Source organism: Zosterops lateralis (genome assembly GCF_965231275.1).
Source record: "Zosterops lateralis genome assembly, chromosome: 32".
Lineage (NCBI taxonomy): Eukaryota > Metazoa > Chordata > Aves > Passeriformes > Zosteropidae > Zosterops > Zosterops lateralis.
This window is the reverse complement of record NC_139792.1, coordinates 2,936,177-2,956,788: the sequence shown is the minus strand read 5'-3', so window position 1 is coordinate 2,956,788 and position 20,612 is coordinate 2,936,177. Positions and strand designations below refer to the sequence as shown.

At 47.9% G+C, this 20,612-nt stretch overlaps 1 protein-coding gene across 1 annotated transcript; it reads left to right on the top strand.

Annotated features, from left to right (window-relative positions):
- Positions 1-250: 250 nt before the first annotated feature.
- On the top strand, positions 251-5,707 carry LOC310920873 (keratin, type II cytoskeletal 73-like; the record flags this gene model as incomplete). Its single annotated transcript, XM_083880931.1, has 9 exons — positions 251-706; positions 1,698-1,912; positions 2,258-2,318; positions 2,939-3,034; positions 3,622-3,786; positions 3,866-3,991; positions 4,236-4,456; positions 4,715-4,743; positions 5,235-5,707. The coding sequence occupies 9 exons, from the start codon at positions 251-253 to the stop codon at positions 5,705-5,707; spliced, it is 1,842 nt and encodes a 613-aa protein (XP_083737057.1).
- Between the last annotated feature and the right edge of the window lie 14,905 nt (positions 5,708-20,612).

Genomic DNA, 20,612 nt, shown 5'->3' with positions numbered 1-20,612 from the left:
CTTTTAGATTCCTTTTTATTTCCTCAGTAGTTACTATTTGCCGGGCTGGTTTGCATTTTGAGGAGCATTTATTGCTGCCAGGCAAACCAAACCCTTAAGTACTTAAATTAACGTCCTGATCCTATCAAGGCCAGCTTCCCAAAATATATATAAGGGACAGCATCCCTGTGTCGCTGCAGTGGGATCCCTGCTCCTATCCTGCGCCAGAGCAGCCCCATAACTTGGCTCTTCCACCTTCAAATAAGCCACTATGAGCAGGCAGGCACCAACGGTGAGATCTGTCCTGGGACGAAGAGGCTTCAGCTCAGCCTCGGAGATCTGTGGCCGCAGCTATGCTGCATCCGCCAGCCAGCCCGTGCGGTGCGGCGCCTACAGCAGCAGGAGCGTCTGCAACCTGGGTGGGAGCAGGAGGATCTCCTACGTCAACGGGGGCTGCGGCACTGGCTGCCTTGGGGAGATGGGATTCCCAGGCATGGGCTACGGGAATGTCGGAGGAGGAAGGATTGGCCTGTGTGGCCCCCGGGGGTACAGCATTGTGCGGGGATACCCCGAGCGCAAGGCCGATGGCATCCAGGGGATCTGCATTGACGAGCGGCTGCTGAAGCCCCTCTGTGTCGGGGTGGACCCGCTGGAACATGAGATACGCTGCCAGGAGAAGGAGCAGATCAAGACCCTCAACACACAGTTTGCCTGTTTCATCGACAAGGTGAGTCCAGACCTGCTCCAGAATTGCTGTTCCTCAAGGGAAACAAAACTTGACCAACTCCCTCCCAAACCCATCTTGTGCCACGAGTCCATTGACCAAAGCCCCAGTCAAGTTCTGCCATGAATTGCTGAGCTGGGTCCACACAGGGCTCCAGCCTTCCACAAAGAATTTTAAGATAATTCTAATAATTTTTAATAACTAGTAATAATTTTAAGAGCATGACAGTCCAGACTGATATCTTTTTAACGGGGCTCATTTCAGCCCTGTCCCTGTTCTGGCATCCCATGGCCTTTGAATCACAGCCATGGTTGCACTGGCCTTTCTTGAAGGTTGTCTCCTCTTGAACAGTCTCAGTTCAAATTGGATTTCTTGCTGCAGCTGAGGTGGAAGCTACAGCCCGGACAGGTTCATCTTTCTGTCCTGTGTTAAATAATTCCAATAATTCCCTCCTCTCTCAGACTTTAAATACAGCGATAGCTCCAAAAACTTTCCTGAAGGCAAAGGTGGTTAATCTTGATCCAGACATGTAAAAGTTAGAGATCAAATCTGATCTGTCACCCAAGGATCACTTTGTAGAAAAAACAGAGACAAAGCAGTTTCACTATCTGGAGACTCAATTTTATCCTAAAATATATCAGAGGCACCATCTGGAGGAGTTTTGTTTCTAATACTTTTTAAGAAATGCAGATTTAGACACCAGGCTCCTGCATTTCTAAATAATGTAGACATGGGACTCTTTGATTTCTACATAATGTAGACATGACATTTAGATTTCTAGATAATTTAGATGTCTGAATTCCAGATTTTGAAGTAATTCAGACTCATGGCATAAATATTTCTTAATAAGGGTGGATAACTTCCAGATCATGGTGCTGTATCATCTCCCTGAAAATCCCACTCCTGTACCTGTGGTTAAAAGTAGCGAGTTAAACAGGTGTTGAGTCCCTGCCTTCACCTCTTTACTTGAATAATTTCTATCTTTTGCCTTCAGGTCCGATTCCTGGAACAGCAGAACAAAGTGCTGGAGACCAAGTGGGGCCTCCTGCAGCAATACGTGCTGCCAAAAAAAGGGAAAAACCTGGAACTGTACTTCGAGAATTACATCTGTGACCTGCGGAAGCGCCTGGACTGTTTGCTGTGTGAAAAGCAGAAACTGGGCAGTGAAGAATGTGCCACAAGCCAGCTGGTGGAGGAGTTCAAGTGCAAGTAAGGACCTTCTGGGCTCTCCTAGCTGGTGGCATTTTGCTTTTCTGGTTCATCTCAGGCAACTTCTCCCAGATTTGTGGCATGTCCCCTCTGGGAGTGCCACATTCTTGTGTTTCACTGACAAGCTCTTTGCATTGGTAATGTTGTTGTTGCTCATGAAGAAGCTTCTGATCTTGGGACAGTTTAATGTCTCTAGACAGTGATCTGGCAGTGCCCTGTGGCAGTCCCAGCAAGAGAGAGTTGTAATTTATACCTGATGGTTATTGTCATTTATACCTGATGGTTGATGTCCGAGTGCCTGAGCATTTTTCTTTCCTCAGCCCTTTTCCCCTCCTTTTCCAACAGGTATGAAGAGGAAATCAACAGGCGCACAACTGTGGAGAATGAGTTTGTGGCACTCAAAAAGGTAAGAAGCTCAAATGACATGACTCGTTATACCTGCAGCAAGTTTATTTGGGGCAAACTTGGCTGAAATAGTTAATTATAACAAAACCTCACAAAACTGTTATGATGAGTTGGAGGGAGACATAGAAAGAGGCACAGGGTTGGGAAAAGAGGCAAGTAGAAAGTAAAAATAATGTCTCCTCGAAGTTTACATCATCAGCACAACCGCACCAGTTTTGTTGCCTCAAAAACATTCCTGAAGTGTGGGAGGGGGACAGAGCAGGACAGGTCACACCAGAACACCAGGTTATTTCTGGCTGTCTCTCCACATCCTTTATTCTTGGACATCAGAAAAGCAGGAATCATTTGAAGAATATTAAAAAAATGTGTTTAAATATCCATTAGTCAATTGTGGTTTTGTAGCTGCGTCCTAAGTGATAAATCAACTAATTCCTGTAAGTTGTTGGAATGGTTTCATTTTCCTTCAGGAGGCACCAGGATATCCTGACTCACTGTCTCACACCTTTTTTCTCTTGAAATCTTGTTGAGACACATTTCTGTCTTGTTGGTGTTGCCTCTGTGTGTTTCTCCAACATTCACAGCCAGGTTTGGGCTGGAATGTGTGTGCCTCTCCTCTTGCAGGATGCAGACTGCATCTTCCTGAACAAGGAAGAACTGGAGGTGAAGGTGGATCTTTTAAGGAGGCAGCTAGAGCTGCTGAAATGTGTGTTTGAGGAGGTGAGTTCCTCTGGTACATCCCGAGACTTTGGTGGTCCTGTCTCATCCTTCAGGGGCTCCAAACTTCTACTGCTTGAAACTCCTCTGGGATGTGTCTCATACAAAGCCCTGAATAATTAAAAGCTTGGAAGTACAAGGTTGATATAAAATTAACATGATTATGTTGGAGATAGGGTGGTTCCCCTTTCCTTCATGCAGCTCCAGGTAGAAATTGGCTGTGTCCTAACTCTACCCTGGAGAAAAGATGCATCCGTCTTGTTCCTCCGGATTGCAGCTGCCTGATTAGAGCTGAAGCAACTCCCTGCTCAGTCCTGTCATTAAATCACTCAGGCAGCAGGAGATGAGAGGATACCAAGGGTTAAGTCACCCCAATTCCTTGCCCTTGATGTGGACAGAATTGCTGCAGGTCAGCAAGTAGGTCAGCAGTCACAGGTGGCAACTCACGCCGCCGCAGGATTTTCTGCTGAGCCATCCCGAGGGACATTTCTTGACTTGTTCTTTCCCTCAGCCACTGTGTGTCCCAGCCCTCCCCTCCCTGCAGAGCCTGAGAGGTGAAAAGAGCTGACTAAGTCCTTTCCAACCCACAGGAAAGGGCCCAGGTTGATCGCCAGCTCTGCGACACCTCGGTCATCGTGAAGATGGACAACAACCGAGACCTGGACATGGAAAGCATCATCAAGAATGTCGAGTGCTGGTACCAGGAGATCGCCCAGAAGAGCAAAGAAGAAGTCGATGCTTTCTACCAGACCAGGGTGAGCAAGAGGCCAGCTGGGTCTGTGCCGGGCAATGTCACAGGCCAAAGGTGACAACTGTCCTGTTTCTTGGTTCCAGTTTCAGGAGCTGCAGGATAAGAGAGGGAAATTCTGCCATGACTTGCAGAGCAACAAATGTGAGATTTCAGAGCTGACCAGGATGATCCAGAAGCTTCAATGTGAGCTGGAGAGTGTCAAGAAGCAGGTAGGAGATGTTTCCAAAGAAGTAGGACAGCTCAGACACAGGGCAAGGTGGTGCACTGATCTTTAGAAGACTTGAGATCTGCTCTTGGTCCTGGCTGGAATATGAAAAATGGGCAGAGAGGGATGGGATGCTGGTGGGTTTTCCCTCTTTACAATTGGAAGAGCAGATTTATCCAAACCCAGAGTGTCCAAGAACTAGGATAAGAAGCTTTGCAGACACTTGCACTGTTGTCCTCCCCTGACAGGTTTCCTGCCTGCAAACCTCCATTTGTGATGTTGAGCAGCGCGGGGATTGTGCCCTCAAAGATGCCCGGGAAAAGCATGTTGAGCTGCAGAACGCTCTGCAGAAGGCCAAGGATGAGCTGGCCTGCATGCTGCGGGACTATCAGGAGCTGCTCAACATCAAGCTGGCCCTGGACATTGAGATTGCCACCTACAAGACTCTGCTGGAGGGTGAAGAGAGCAGGTGGGTGACACATTTCCCTCCTGTGTATCTGACGCCATGGCAGTTCCTTCTCCCAGGTGAATTCTACAGCTCCAAGATCTCCCCAGGCTCACAGAAACTGGACCTGGAGAGGTGTCTGGAGGCCATGGAGGCCACATGGGTGCCAGCAAAAACAGTTCCTGTCCTAGGGATAGTGAGGCGTGTTACAACAAGGGACTAAGTGGTCTGGATTGTGGCTGGAAGTTGTGAGTAACGTGAGTTTCTCTTTTCTCCCCACAGGATATGTGTGGGGAACCCTGTGAGTGTGTGTAAGTAACTGCACATTTTCAGCCGTTAAGATTTCTTGTTTTATGAAAGATACCTTTGGGAACAGCATTATCAGTCTGCCCCAGGTCCCTCTGCCCCCCTTTTCCAGTTCTGGAAAGTTTAGCCTCAGAAATCTCAAATACCTTTGAATTTAAAAAACCCTCATCTTTTGGAGTGAGTGGAGAAGGTCAAACGCAAGACCCTCTTGCTCTCCCTTTTTTAGTTTCTACCCCTGGAGGCAACAAAGAGATGTCCTGGGGATCATGGGATATGTTCTGAACCTGGGAGGCACCAGCAACACGGAAGGGGGAGGATCCATGAGGGGATGTGTTGGGACATGGGGAAGGAGTAGGAAGGAGTAGGGGCTCAGACATGTTGGACAAATCTGGAGGAAATCAGGTTTGGTTGGTTCTGTCACTCAAGAAACAACCTGCCTTGTGAAAGCCTTCCAGTTTTCCTCCCTAACCGCTGACTCCCGTGGGCTCTGTTGCAGCTGTGGTCAGCAGTGGCTACAATATCCCCGACGACTGCGGGATGATGGCCAACGGGGCCGCGTGTGGCTACGGCTCCCTGGGCAGACGGGCCGGGAGACACAGCTCCCAGACTGGCGGCTTCAGCTCCCGGAGTGCTGGCATCCACCCCAAGAGAGTCCTCAGCTCTGTGGCCAAGCAGTGCATCCCGGAGGTGTTCTGCCAGGCTGGCGGGGTCAGCTGCAAAGCCGGGGGATTCAGCTCCCGCAGTGGGGGGTACCCAGCCCGCACCGTGGTCAGCGCTGGGAGCGCAGGGCTGAACGCCAGGATGGGGCCCTGCCAGGCTGGAGGAGTGGTCAGCTTTGGCAACCAGGGCTGTGTCATCCGGCAGCTAGCGGGGCCCCCTGTTGTTGTGTCCAGCCCTGAGGTCGTGGCGTGCAACAATGGCGTGGTGGGGAATTTTGGGGTTGTCAGAGACCCCTGTGTGGTCCCGTAGGGACAGTGGGGTTCAGACGCGCCAGCCTTGTGCCCAGAGGGTGATTCCTCTGCCCCTTAGTAGCAACATTTGTCACCAAACTCATTCACACATTTATTAGGCCCAGATGTATCCCCTCGAGCTGTGTTTTCAGAGTACCCAAGCCTAAAGACCCCTCTAGAAACTTCTGCTGCAGGTGCTCAGCACAGTGTGATTTCTGAATCCTTACTTTAGGTTATCACAGCTTTAAGGGTCTGTTTGTAGTGCTGCTTCCCCCTGTCTTTTCCCATAACGAGCAGGTTAACAAAATTCCCCCCCCCCCGTTCCCCCTCCAAAATACCCCTTTTTTCTTCCAGCTCCTCCCAAAGCATTTCAGAAGAAAGTGAGGATTTAACTGCTTAATTTTCCCAGGAGATGCTGCAAACAGCAGACTCCCTTTATTTTTACCCTATCTTTTTTTTTGGTCTAAGAAAACCCTGCGCTGCAAATTTATGCTTAAATCTGAAACAAAGCAATTTTCAAAGCACCTCCTGGTTACTCCACAGCCATCAGCTTGTTTTTTATGTGTGGAATTTGATTATGGATGAACAGGCAGTACTTTCATTTGCTTCTGCATGTTGGGGTGGCTGGCTTAAGGTGTGCTGATTTTTAGAAGAGATCACTCCCTTTCCTTTTCCATCCCTCCAGAATGCCAAGGGAAGTTACTGGTGCATAAATTGTCCATGTTGACACCTTGTATAGCACGAATGGAGCTGTTTGCAGTGACTGCTCAAACTTCCCAGCTTCCCACTGTGTCCTCAATAAACTGCTTTGAAAGGACATGTTTTGTCTCTCAATTTTTCCATAGATGGTATTTAAGGAAACTACAAAATAGGTGAAAAAATACTCTGGGGAGAAATAAGAACCAAAGAGATCTTTGGATTCTCTACAGGCAGTTTGGGACATGGTGGGGCTCAGGTTTATTTATCTCTGGTTTATTTATCTCCTCAGAGCATATAATGTAAGGTATTTTACAGACCAATTAACAATTGATGTCAAAGATTTCCAGAAACCTCCAAAATAATCCTGAGCACCACACAGTGGTGTTTTCCAGCCTGTTGCAACCTCCCAACAAAGTATTTGTTTGATCCTTTCATGTCAGAGCAGTTGAGTGAAGATGAATTCCGCACTGCCCTTCTGGGCTCATAGATCTGGTGATCAGGGCTATGGCACCAGAGTTGTGTTTCAGACACAGAAATTTGGCTTTAGTGGCTTTGGGGAAAACAAAGTATTATTTGAACAGTGTGACTTAAAAGGCACTGAGATCTCTTGGCCATAATGGGGTAGGATTGACTTTGCCCCAGTTTTGGAGTCTCCCATGTTGAGCTCAGCAGGGTTGCTGGGGTTTTATTTCATGGAAAAAACGACATTTCCACTGAGTGATTCATCTGGCCAAACACAGGTGCCTAATTTAGCATAAAATGCATTGAGTTTGAGGCTGTCTGCACCAATGGGATCTGTCCTGGCTCTGGAGGTGGCCCCAGGCAGAGGGTTAACCCAAACATGGGTGTCCCATGCCAGGCGTCTGCAAGTTCCCAGGAATCCTCCCTGTCTCTCCCCACTGGACTTGCAGACGTTATTATCACAGGGAATTTCTTCCTGTCTCCAGCCCAGGAAGAATTACAGGTCACGCAGCCTCAGTAATCTCCCCACTCTCAGAGGGCAAAATTCTAATTGCCACCTGAAAAAAGGGGACAATTAAAGGGTGAGGCATAGAAGAAGATCAGCACCTTTGGGAAGGGCAGGGGATGCCATTTCTGTGCTGAGAGTGGAAAATGCTTCATCCCTCTCTGACCAGCTGTGTGTCAGACCGTGGTGGGGTGAGGTGGATGCTTGTCCTCCAACCGGTGCCCTCTCTCCAACGAGGAATCCCAGTTCAGCAGTTTCCTTTTAATCAGCTCCAAGCAGATGGGATGGAGCCCACCTCAGTGGGGAATTCTGCATCTGAGCTTGCTTCATTCATCACTTGCAAATGGAATTTGGAAATAGAAGTCCCTCACATCAGGCAGCTTCTGTTAATTGTGTGAACATCACAGATTCCTCGTGTGTGTCCCGATGTCATTCAGCCTTGGCCAAGTGTCCAGCAAACACTGCAGCTCCAAATTTGGATCTTGTGTCTGTGAGGTGGCCTGGCCATCCCTTCACAATCCATACCCAGCATGATTCGGCTTGGCTTTGTCCCAAGGTCACTTTCTGTTGTGTTTTGCTAAAAGGATGGTTTCTTGAGGAAGAGGAGGGTGAGGAAACCCTGCTTTGGAGCCAGGGTTTGGTCCTCACCTGGTTGACCTGACCCACTGCTCTTCCCCCACATTCTCTGCCATTATGGCCTGGAAAAACAGGAATCGGCTTTGCATGGCATTTCCAGCTCAGAGGGGCTGGGGCCTGGCAAGCCCCAGGATTTCCAGAGCTTTCCCCCTGACCATAAAAGTCAGACACGGAGGCAGCCCCAGGCAAGAGAGGACTCGAGCCTGGACTATCCCTGTGGGGCCTTGGGCTGAGCTCAGACAGGAGCCTGAAATACTCTGAGCATTACCAAGGGTGACTCCTCCCATTCCTCACTGAGGAAGTGGGAGGTGACTGCCTAATTTCAGAGGAATAATTAACTTTTACTGGCCTGAATAAAAGAGAGAAGACAGGGAGATGATCCTGCCTCACCCAAAACAAGGGCAGCTCCTTTCCTTCTCCTCCTCCTGGAGCCAACACCCGAATTTTCTGAGCTATAATATTAGCAAACCAAAGAGAGAAATGAAGGCTGCATTTATTTTTCTCTCTCTGGCTACAGCTCTTAAAAATTTTATCACAGGAGCAAAGGGAAAAGGTTCATCTCAAATGGTTTTCAAACCATTCATTAAAGCTGTAAAACAAGCTCAAAATCCTCCCCTGGCAAGGGATTGCTACCTGTCTTCCCAATATTTATTTTGTGTTTTAATCTTGGGGATTGTTTTCACTCTATTATTTTTATTTCCTTTTCAGTCTTAAAGACTGTTTTGACTATTTTCCCCCTTCTTTCCAATAGCAACAAGTTCAAACACTTGTCGTAAGTTGGGGAACTAGAATTCCTGTAAATTAAAAATAATCAAAGAAAACATTTTGGTACTGGAGCAATGTCTCCATGAAGTTCTTCTAGCAAAAAACAACAACAACAAAGATTTAGAAATACCATTCCAGGAATTTTAATCTATTAAATGTCTTGAGTTTGGTTGACTAATTGAATAAAATTAACATCATCCCAACCAAACCCAGGACACCAAACCAAAACCTACCATGGTTAAGGAGATGAAGAAGAGAATGGGAAAAAGCGAAACCATCCATGCTGAGTGCACTGTCCAGGTCTCTTCCATCAACCAGGGGACACACAGACCACTCAGAGGATTCCCCCTCCAAAAACCAAACGTGTGCTGCCAAAACAGCAGTATGAGGAGAGGGGAGACTCTGCTCCTGCATCAGACACCTCCCCACCCTTCCCTAACAAGCATCTTTCAGTTCAACTATCCTGAGCAGGGTGGGACAATTCTTCCATAAATTCATCTTTAAAACAGGAGAGATTTACAGTACCAACCCACCCAACCTGAGCTTAATTTATAGACTAGAAAGGTGAGGGTTGGGCCCGGCACAGGTTGCTGAGAGAAGCTGTGGCTGCCCCTGGATCCCTGGAAGTTCCAAGGCCAGGTTGGACCGGGCTTGGAGCAACCTGGAATGGACAGGCTTTAAGATCTTTCAATGAGATTCTTCTTCTATTTCTCTGCACTGAATGTACTAAGATCAGAATGCAGGAAGAAGAGGAAGAGGTGGGACTCTGACAGGAACAGAGAGAAAGTCATCTCCCAGAAAATCATCTCCCAAAATCATCTCCTAGAAAATCATCTCAGAAGTCCTGGCCACAGCGTGTCCCTGCAGCACAAGGCAGGAACAGCAGCACAAGTGCAGCCACAGCAGGAAGAACACCCATCCCAGTAAATAGTTGAGCTGGTAATTAATCCTGGCAGAATTAATGGAACAAGGAAATGTTCTCCAAGTCAAGGCTGTCATTTAGGCTTTTCCACTTGTTCATTATTCTTTGTGTGTAAGAGTTACCAAAAAAGGTTTCTTATGTCAAAAGCTGACACCAACCACCACAAGCCAAACAAAACCAGGCAGGCTCAAGAGACATTTCTTCCATCCAGCCTGGATAAGGAATCCAAGACAAGGAATATTTTCTTAAGTCTGCCACTAGACAGGCTCTTCCCCTGGCCTCTCTGCCCCTTCCTTCTCTCATGACCTGGAATAAGATAAAGATGCTGAACCTCTGCACTTTAGCATTGAACAAGGAATTTTTCAAGCCTTTTAGCTCAGGAGCAGCAGAAAAGGCAAAACCAAACTCATCCAGCCTTTGAATCAACAGCAAAAAAATGGATCAGATCTACTGGAACAAGAACCCTCTTTGGCCCCTGTGGAGATGGTGGTGGTGGAACATACCAGGAGGAGGCGAGAGGGACATGAGGGGAGGACGTCTGTGCCTTAGACTTGGGTTTAACAGTCTCAGAATCTGGGGAGTGCAGAGATTTGAGATTCTGGCAGCAGAGCAGTTGGAGGATGAATTCTGGTCATGGTGATCCCATTTGTTATCACTCTGCAAACAATGAAATAGGCAGAGCAGGAGCAGAGATCTGGGGATGAATCACCGGCGACTGTGAGATAGATAGAAATCTCAGGAGCAAATCTGCCTCCTTTGGTGACAAGGTAGGAGTGGGATTTTTGCTTTACTCCACGGTCAATTCCTTACAGAGTCAAACTGGGAAGTCTCCAGTCACATCACAATGATTTGGTTTGGAATATCCCACTTTAAACCAAGAGGATATTTGAAACTTGTGCCATTTCAGCTTTTGATTTTAGGTGTTAGCAAAAAGATTTAAATGTCTCAGAAGTTCCTGGAGGACAGAAGGTGACTGGTGAGTTCCCACCCCTGGAAGTGTCCAAGGAATGACTGGACATGGCATTCCTAGCTCTGGTGTGGGTGACCAGGTGGGGATCGGTCACAGGTAGGACTTGATGGTCCTGGAAGGCTTTTCCAGCCTCAGTGATTCTGGGATTCTGTGAAGCAGATGCAGATTTATGGCATCTTTTACCAGGGAATGTTAATCAGGAATAATCTGGGTTTCTTTGTTTTCAGCTATCCAATTATCACTCTGTTTCCAGTTCCTGGGAAGTCCTGTGGTTTTATTTCCCCTTTCTGACCCCAAATGAGATACCCCTTCTCCTGAGACATTGCTTTCTATTACTTACCAAACACACCATTTACTACACCCATTACTCCCTCATTACTAGTTCCAGCACACAAAGGTGGAGCCAAATGGGGGACTTTAGCTGCACTGATGGGAAATCCAAGGTTGGATTTTCAGCCCTGCAGCCCCAGGAGGGTGGGAACAAACAAGATCCAAATAACCTGCAACAGAGCAGATTGTGGATAAAGATAGGTAAGAAATTAGTCCCTAATTAGTTCCTTCTGCCAACACTCACTCCTTGCAGTCAGATGGTTCCACAATCCACGCTTTATTCCAAAGCAAGTTGTTTCCTGTGTTGTGGTCAGTGTTACTAACGGGAGGGAGGGGGAATGCTTTGGTTAGAGACCTGAGTTGTGGAGGGGTGGGTCAGGGCAGGACAAAGATATTCCTGATCTGTGGTCCAAGCTTAGCGTGTGGGGAGGATTCTCCACCTCCTTGGATAAAGCAAAGTGGGGTCATGCTGGGTGTTTTTTCTCCTCTTAACACAGCTTCCTTTTTAGCTGCTTTTAGAGGGAATCCAAATTTTTCTTGGACTCTTCAGCCCTGGGACTTGGGGAACATTGGACCTATTTCTTTGTCCAAACCAAACATCTGGGTAAATTCTGACCTAATTTTATAGGGTTCAGGGTTTCTTTTCTACTGCCCCAAAACATTCCCAGGAGATTTGCTCTTCCCAAAACACAGATGAGCAGATTTATGTCTGTAAAAGTTGGACTTGGTGACCCTTTTGAGTCTCTTCCAACCGAGAATATTCTGTGATTCTGTGATTGTTCCTCTCCACTTTTTCCAGGTCTGTGTCATTGAGGTGGTTTGACAAAGCTCCTGACGACAGACAACACCCTCCACAAATGTGCTCAGAAGAAAAAGGAACCCAAGCCCCAAGCAGCCATGCAAAGCAGCCAAGTGTGAACCAGTGTCACTGGTCCTGCACCATCTCTGGGAGCTGGACGGTGCCACAGGAGTGCCGTGGGGCAGGGTGGGCTGAGGGAGACAGGAACTGGGATTGCTGAGATGTGTTTGAAGACCAGAAATCCCTCCCTTTCTGTCTATAGGGAAATGCAGCTTGGATTTGCTTTTTTCCTTGAAACTCCCTTGTGTTCAGCACAGCCTAGTTTGGTGGTGACAGAGCTGGGCTGTGTTACACACCCGGGTTTATGGGCTGGTTCTATATGGGAACAAAAATACCACCAATATTCTTTGGGGTTCAGGTGGGGAATCCTCTGTCTCCACCCAGCACTCACTGGCCATGGCCCAGCTCATTAGGGGGATTTATTAATTTCCAGGATTAAAGGAGGTTTTGGTGTTCCCTTCTGTGGTGAATGACCCCAGTCTGGGCTGTAGCTGCAGGATGGACACTCCCATTAGATAATTAGTTCTGCATTTCCCCAAAAGTGATGCAAATGAGAGTGATTAACTCCGTACAGCAGTTTTTCTACAACCTTTAGGAACAAGGTTTGTGACGCCTCCATTGCTGTGAAAATGGACAATTTTTGGGATACAGGCTCTGTCAGAAATCCCAGAGCACAGCCCAGAGCAGGCTTCAAGGCTTTGAACCATAAAGGAAGGAGGAATCAGCTACTGAATATTGTTGCACAAGAGCACTTCCAGCTCTGGAGGAGCCCAGATGTTGACCTGGGAGAAGGAATTAAACAGGACCTCTGTCAGCTGCCTTGAAACGGGCTGTTTTGTACAACAAAAATTTAATTGGCAGTTACTATGTGAATAAAGTAAGGGGAAAGAAGGGAAAGGATAAAAACCATTCAGATTTTAAGCTTCTTGTTCAGTTTTAGGGTCAAAGAATGAGGATTCAGGGCAAAGGAGTGAACTCTGAATCCAAGACCTCTGGATTGAGAGTGGGGGCCAACAGCCTGCCCTGCAGAGCTCTGTGTGTGACAGTGATGAGGGTTTGGGTGGGATGGAGGTGCTAAACCCCGCGGAGTGACAGGCACTTATGGCAATCTCAGAAGGCACTAGTCTCCTTTATCATGAACTCTTGGAGTGACTTGAAAGGAGTTGCTCAAAGAGGCAGTGACGTTTTGGGGACAGCCCAGGGTGTTTGTCAGCCCTTAATGAAATGAGGCTGAGGAAGGCACAGTTGTCATGCTCAGTAATTAAAGGGAAAGTAAAGCCTCCTGTCTATGCTTTGGGAGCAGCCTGGCTACAGACGGGATCAGGAAGGCTGAGCTGAGCAGTGACAGCATTGCAAAAATGCCCGGGAGGAAAAAAAAACATGAAATGATCTCCAGGTGAAGCCAAGGAGGAGCTTGGAATACCAGGGGTGCAATTATTGGGATGCCTTGAACACCAAGCTGGCATTGGATCATTGAGATTTCCACATGCAAACCATTCTGCATGGGGAACAAGAGACGCAGGTGCTTCACACTCCCTGGGATCACAGGCAGTGCCCAGCAGGTGGATTTCCCCATGGGATATTAAGGGAGAAAATTCAACCACATAATAACAAGAACAAAGGGAATAACAAGGCCAAACATCGATGTGTGTTTGTTGCTCTGAGAAATCGCCCTGGAGTTCCCCCAGTGAGTGTCCCCAGTGTGTCTATCCTGCCAAGCAGAGGGGGAAGAGGGAGCTTGAATCACTTGGGATCACCGAGGTGCTGAGCTGAAAATGAAAATTTAATTTCTAAGATCCCACTTAGCACAGTTTGCCCAGTAAATGTAGGTTTACCTAATGTACTTTCTTTGATCTGCCAACAGAGCATGGCCAGAGAGTCCTGTTGGCAGGAAATAGAGATTTGTGGAATGGGGTGGGTTGGAAAGAACCTGAAAGATCATCTAATGCCACCCCTGCCATGGGCAGGGACACCTTCCACTATCCCAGGCTGCTCCAAGCCCCATCCAGCCTGGCCTTGGACCCTCACAGGGAGGAATTTCTTCTCAAACCCTCGCCTCTGCCAGTAGGAAGCCATTCCCCCTTGTCCTGGCACTCCAGGCCTTCAGAATATCCCTGCATATATTTCTTGGTGTTTCCTTCAGGCACTGAATGACCACAATTAGGTCACCCCAGAGCCTTCTCTTCTCCAGGCTGAACAATCCCAATTCTTTCAGCCTTTCCTCAGACCAGCTGCTCCATCCCTTTAATCATCTCCGTGGCCTCTCCTGGACTCTCTTCAGCAGCTCCATGTCCTGTCTATGCTGGGCCCCAGGGCTGGAGCAACTCTTCAGGTGGGGTCTCACCTGAGCAGGGCACAGTGGCAGAACCCCCCCTCACCTGCTGCCCAGGCTGAGGTCTCAGCCCAGGACAGGATTCATGGGAGGATTTTCCATTCCCATTTCTCTGTGCTGTTTCTTGGCTTTCTTCTCCAATCACTCAGTGCTGGGTTTTCTTGCAGCCCAGGTTCCCAAGCCTGCTGCCAAGGGATGTTGAGGGTGGCCCAGCTGGATTTCAAAGCTACTATGGACACATCTCTGGCTGTGAAAGGAAGAATTTCCCAAAAAAGGAGATTTAGGTCAAGCAGTGAAGGAATCCCCATCACAAACAATGAAATCAAAGCATGACGTTGTACCTTTGAAGGAAGGGGTGGCTGGCCCTTCCCTGGAAGTGTCCAAGGCCAGACTGGATGAGGCTTGGAGGAACCTGGGATAGTGGAAGGTGTCCCTCTCCATGGCAAGGGGCAGAATGAGATGAGCTTTAAGGTTCCTTCCAGCCCAAACCATCCCGTGGTTCTATGACGACCTTGCTCAGTGCAGGGAGGGATCATCACTCCAGAGGTGCCCTGACTGTTGCTTTGCTTTATCTCCAGGAACATGTGGTTTTGTGGCAATTCAGGGTGTTAATCTCTGGAAATGAAGGTTCCAACCCTGCAGGCTTTGCTGAGCCAGGGAAATAAGGAGTGTGAAGCCCAACGTTCCATCTGGCTGCTCCAGGGCACTGGGGCTTTAGGGAATGTTGGAGCAGGTGTTCCTGAGTTTTAGGGCTGCAATGGAGGTGGTTGCCAACTCCTCCAGGACAAATCCTGCCTTTATCTCCACTTATTTCAGTGGAGAAACCATCACACACAGCACAAACACTGAGCTGCTACTGCTGGGGTGACACACCAAAGTTTTCTGCCTGCTGGTGACAAAATGAATCACAAAAGTGACTTCAGCCTTTCATTAAGGTAATAGGTACAGCCTCCAGAAACTCAGCCTTCTGTCATCTCCTTAATCTGAGTGTCCATCTGGGAAGTTTAATGAATAGATGCTCACCACACCATTGTTATTTCTCCTGCTTCGAATTTGTTCCTTTATTTTGCTGAGGCAGCTGTGGACAGATAAGAACTTCTGCTCTGGGATCACCCTCCCTGGGCCCTGTTGACTCCTGTCTCCAGGTTCTCCTGCAATGGTGGCTCTAGAAAACAATCTTTTCCTTGATGATCCCAAGCTCTCTCATTGGCCATTCAGGGTCTCTCTCTTCAACATGATGTCTGGTTTTTGGGCAGCTGAATTTAGGTAAACCACTCCTGTGCTGAAAGTGTTTTTATTTACTGGTGATCTCATCTGCCAAGTTGTTTTTACATGGCCTATGAGAGGCTTTGCTCTCTAACCAACATCTCTCCTTGTCCTTCTTCACTTTTAAATTCAACACAGAGATCGTTTGGCTGATAAAATCTCTGCTCTGCTGCCAGCAAACATCATGAAATGTTTGTGCATCGTCTCCACTTCACTTTTGCTTTAAAGAAAACTCTCAAATAAAACTTTGCAAAATTAACTCTGTTACATCAAGCACCTGCTCAATGAGCAGCTCCTCCCTGTGGTGCTGCAGATGCTGGTGTGACACAGACAGATTTCCAGACATATCGATGGGAACTAGTTGAAATTCTGAAGCTGAATTTCCCTCCTCCCACACTCTCCCTTTTCACTCAGCTGCTGGAAGGCATCTCCAGAGTCCCCAGTTGGCTCTGTGCATGAAGGAACATGTTTTCTGCTTAAAACCATCTGAACCATAGAAGAGACGAGACAACTATCCTGTAAAACAGCACAGCCCTACTTCCCACCTCCAAATCTGATGTGCTCCCCATGAGAGATTTTTTGCTAACCATTCCCAAAAAAACTCTTCCAGTGGACACCTTGTGCCCTTGGGGGGCTCTTTCCACAGGGTGACTCCCTCCAGTGCTCCTTCCCAGCTGCTCTGCTTTCATCCTGACACCACCACTGATCCCACCCCATTACTTAGAGCCCTTGGGGTCCCTTAGCCCTGAGCACTGGCACAAAGTTGCCAGTGGATGATGTGAAAATGCCTCACAAATTGCTATGCAAAAGAGGAATGTTACAAAGAAAGGGGTGGACACTTGTAGTGGTTGGCAGGAAACCTCTTTGTCTCTTGCAAAAGGTGGCTCGGTGTGTTCCTCACGTGAGATGTCACCTTGAGGAGGGATATTTTATAGAAACATGGAATAGTCTGAGTTGGAAATGACACACTCAAATCATCACATGCCAAAAATCCCAAAAATCAAGTGCCTGAGAGCACTGTCCAAAGGCTCCTGGAGCTCTGGAAGCCTTGGGCCTGTGACCATTCCCTAGGGAACTTGTTTAGTACCTGACCACCCTCTGTAGGCAGAACCTTTTCCCAATATCCAACCTAACCCTCCTGACACAGCTGTTCCCTGGGTCCTGTTGCTGCTTACAGAGAGAAGAGATTGGAGCTGCTCCTTGAGATGAAGATGCAGCCCCTGCAGATGCTGACGAGTCTTCCCCCAGTCCCCTCCAGACTGACTTTGTGTGGCCTCTCCAGGCCCTTCCCCATCCCCATGTCCCTCCTTTGGACTCTCTCCAACATGTTTAGGTCTTCCTTATGTTTTGGCACCCAAATCTGCCCTCCAAATGGAGGTGAGACTGCCTCAGCCCAGAGCAAAGAAGGACAATCCCCTGGCCTGGCTGGGCCTGGTGCCCCTAGGAGATGTTGTCCCTCCTGGCTGCCAGGGAACACAGGTGGGTCCTATTTGCTCATTTTGCTCTCTGAACAGACTGTCACAACATCCTAACACTAGTGATGGGACCACATGGGTCACCCACAGTCCAGCAGAAGGAAGGGAGAAGTTTTGGGAAGGTCATACCTGGAAGCACCTCAAATGCAAGCAGTACATATGGGAAGGAATCATGGAACAGCCTGGAAGGAACCTCAGGAATTATCTTTTTCATCTCTTTGCCCCAAAGCAGCATAAATGGACTGGGACAATCCAGGCTGAGGGTGAGGAGTGGCTGCAGAGCAAGGTTACTGGTTCCCAGTTTCAGACCATCATCTCTGCCCCAGTCCCCACTAATCCCTGTCTGCTTTGATGTGGGAGCCAAATCAAGCTGCACTTAAGAGATTGGGAACAGCCACCTTTGGAGAGCAGGACCAGCAAAACCAGTGGGAGGTGTCCTGAGGGCCTCATGAACCCTTTTAATGGTGACTTTGTGTCCCTCCTGCAGGGAGGCACAAAAACTGCCCAGCCTGCAGGGAGGCAGGGAGTGCCCCACCACCATCACCAGGCCCTGACAGCTCTGGTTTTCGAGGAGAGGGTCTTAAAAAGTGCTTTTCTCACTGGGACAAGGCAGACTCGGGAGTCTGTTGGGTGGTTTTTCCAGCCAGAATTCCAACAGGAGATTGGAAACGCCCCCAGGCTCTCCCTGTCTGCAAGGGTGGCTTAGCAGGTCCCAGTTTAGTAGGTGCTTAAGCAGAATGAATTTATCTGGGTACATGTAAATCTCAAAAGTGTTAAAGTCTCATGAAAGCCACCACAGCTCAAGGAATGTTTAGGGCCAAGCAGCTCAGGGTTTTCCCCTGTAAATCTGGGTGGAAGCTGTAGGTTTAAATCAAAGATGAATCCCTGAGAGAAGCGGTTTCCTAAACTCCTTGGAAAGAGGAAGGTTCATCCCTCTCTGCCAACACCATTTCACCCACAACCAGCCAGGACAAAGTGAGGACACGTGAAAAGGTCTCAAGGAAGATGACCAGTGCATGAAAGCCATTGCAACCCTTCTTCTGGGAAGCCCAAATCCCATCGGAGTCCTTCCTGCTTTGAAGTTGGTGGAACCTCCACCATGTGACTCCGAACCGGCTTTGTGAAAGCTCAGCAGCTGCAAACCACAGGCACTGCCTGGACTGACTTCCTCTGATGTGCAAGGCTGGGCACCTGGAAAAGCCACTTCATAGGGACAGAAGCAGGAGCCAGAGGTTGAAGATCAGGTTTGTTGTGAAGGAACAGCCCAAGAACTCTTCATACACCAGAAGGGATAGCAAGGCTTGCAGCTGGTGGAGGGTGATTGTCCTGTGAGCAGCATTTTCCCTTTTGTTTTCCAACAAAACCAGGGGTTTGGAGGGTCTACAGCCCTGAAATGTGTGTCACCCATGTGGCACAAGGCACTCCACAGTGGCTGAGCAGAGATACAGGGGATAACGGACCTGACTCCAGCCAGATGCAGGTTTCTCACAGCTGGAAAAACTGGAAAGCTGTCATTCTCAGGGGAAAAAGGCTGTGTCCTTCTTGCCATGAAGAGGAGATGCAGTGTCTCTGTGGTCCTGCTGGGCAGCAGAGCTTGGAGCAGTGGCTGCTCCCAATCCCACAGCTGAGCCACACGGAAAGCAGGGCTAGAGCCTGGCTTCTCCCTGTTTTCAGCTTGCCCGTGATTGTGCCAACCTAAAAAAGTTCATGAAGGTCATGTCTGGACCTCCCTAAGGGCTCAGTGATGTTTTGTCCTATCCATGAACGCCCTGTCCCCAGGCAGTGCTCCATGTTTGGCTTCAGCCCGCACACCCAGAGTCTTCTCTAGGGATTGCACCAATGCTTTGGCTCAAAATAAAACTCATTTCCAAAATATTTCTTCTTTTTTCACTTGCAAGCAAGAGGTCCCAGTGCTTGGGTTACCTTGAAGCGACACAAAGGATGTGGTGCCCAAAAGCTCATTTGATTTCTCCAACTATCTGTGAATGAGAGTAATCTGGGACAGTGAGAAGTGTTCCTGGCCACAACAAGGGGTGGAATGACCTGAGTTTCATGGTCCCTTCCAACCTAAATTGTTCCATGATTCTATGAAAGTACATCTCATTGCAAGATGTGCATCCCAATATACTCAGACCAACATAACTATAATGGAACTACTATATGGTTATAATTAAATATAGTATTTTTTTCATTTCAATCCATTATGAGACCTGTTAAAAGAAAAGAAAAGAAAAGGAAATATTCTAAATATCCTAATTCTTTTCCCTGACTTTTAATTTTAACTGCATTTCACATTGACAGCGGCACTGAGTCCACCCAGAACCTGTTAATTTTGCCCCAGCAAAGATATAAAGATTTCTCAGGGCAAACTGCAATCCTTTGTGTTTCTGTAATTAGACCCTCTTTTTAAGGCAAAAAAAAAAAAAAAAGGAACTTTATTTGTTTCAAAGAAAATTCAAAAGTTCTTTTTAAGAATTTTAATTAAGACGGGACAATGCCTTCTCATTACCAGACACTGCTGGAGGGATTTAATGTCAAAAAGGTGTGTCAAGGAATGACCAGGCAAAACCTTCACTCCAGCTGACATTTCTCAACCTACGTGTAACATTTCTCTTCTTTGTTACTTCTGCTGTTCAGGTGGATCTGCTGTGTGCCCTGGTCCCATCACACCCTTGTTCGAAATTTAGCACCTTCCCTGGGCAAGTAACTCAGTAATAAATCACTGTCATATCCCAGAAATGCCTTATCTTCAATTCCAGGTATTCTAAGGCCCAGTGGAAGCCTCCTTGGGCCCTGGCACAGGTTGTCCAGAGAAGCCGTGGCTGCCCTTTCCCCGGAAGTGACCAAGGCAGGTTGGATGACGCTTGCAACAACCTGGGATAGAGGATGGTGTCCCTGCTCATGGCAGAGGGTGGAATGAGATGAGCATTAAAGTCCATTCCGAGCCAGATCCATGACTCCAAGATTCTGTGAACCTCCAGTTTCCCAGAGCATCCTCCTCATGACCAAACTCATCCTCAGTACCACCTCATGCGGTTCCTGCTCCACGAATATGGAAACCACCAACCCCATCCTGCTGGTCAGCACCCGAATTCTCTCCAAGAGCCACAGCCATCCCCACAAGAGGAAGGAATAAATGCTTACGAGAACACTCCCAACAACGTCAGTGCTGAGCCGGGATGGATCCGCCCTCCCTCTCCCTGTCAGCAGTGGTCGTTGCTCAAGAGCCTGCCCGGAGCTTGCCACCGACCCTGAAAGGGGCGGCATCCCCACGACATTTTGCAGGAGGTCCTGAAACATAATTAAACGCTGTGGTGAAACCAAACCGTAAACAAGCCATGAATAAAAACCCCTTGAATTATTTTGCTAAACTATAATTACACAATAAGGAAGCAGATTAATTAAGTAAAATATAAGTCCTGAAACTGAAGCTTGCAAGCAAAGCAGTTTATTTTAATTTCCACATTATTTCTTATGAGATAGAAGTGTTTGCTGTGGGTTTAAAATGTTGGAAGCCATTCCTTGCTGCCAGGCAGGCCAAACCCAGTGGATAAATTAAATTTTTGCATCTGAGGCACCTCCTGAAATGTATATAAGGAGAAGGGCTCTGCCTCAGAGGAGCTAAAGGAGATCTCCTTCTTCCAGTCCCTGCTCCTGTCTTGCTCCTCCGTGTTGCTGCCACTGTCCGCCCACCCCAGCCACC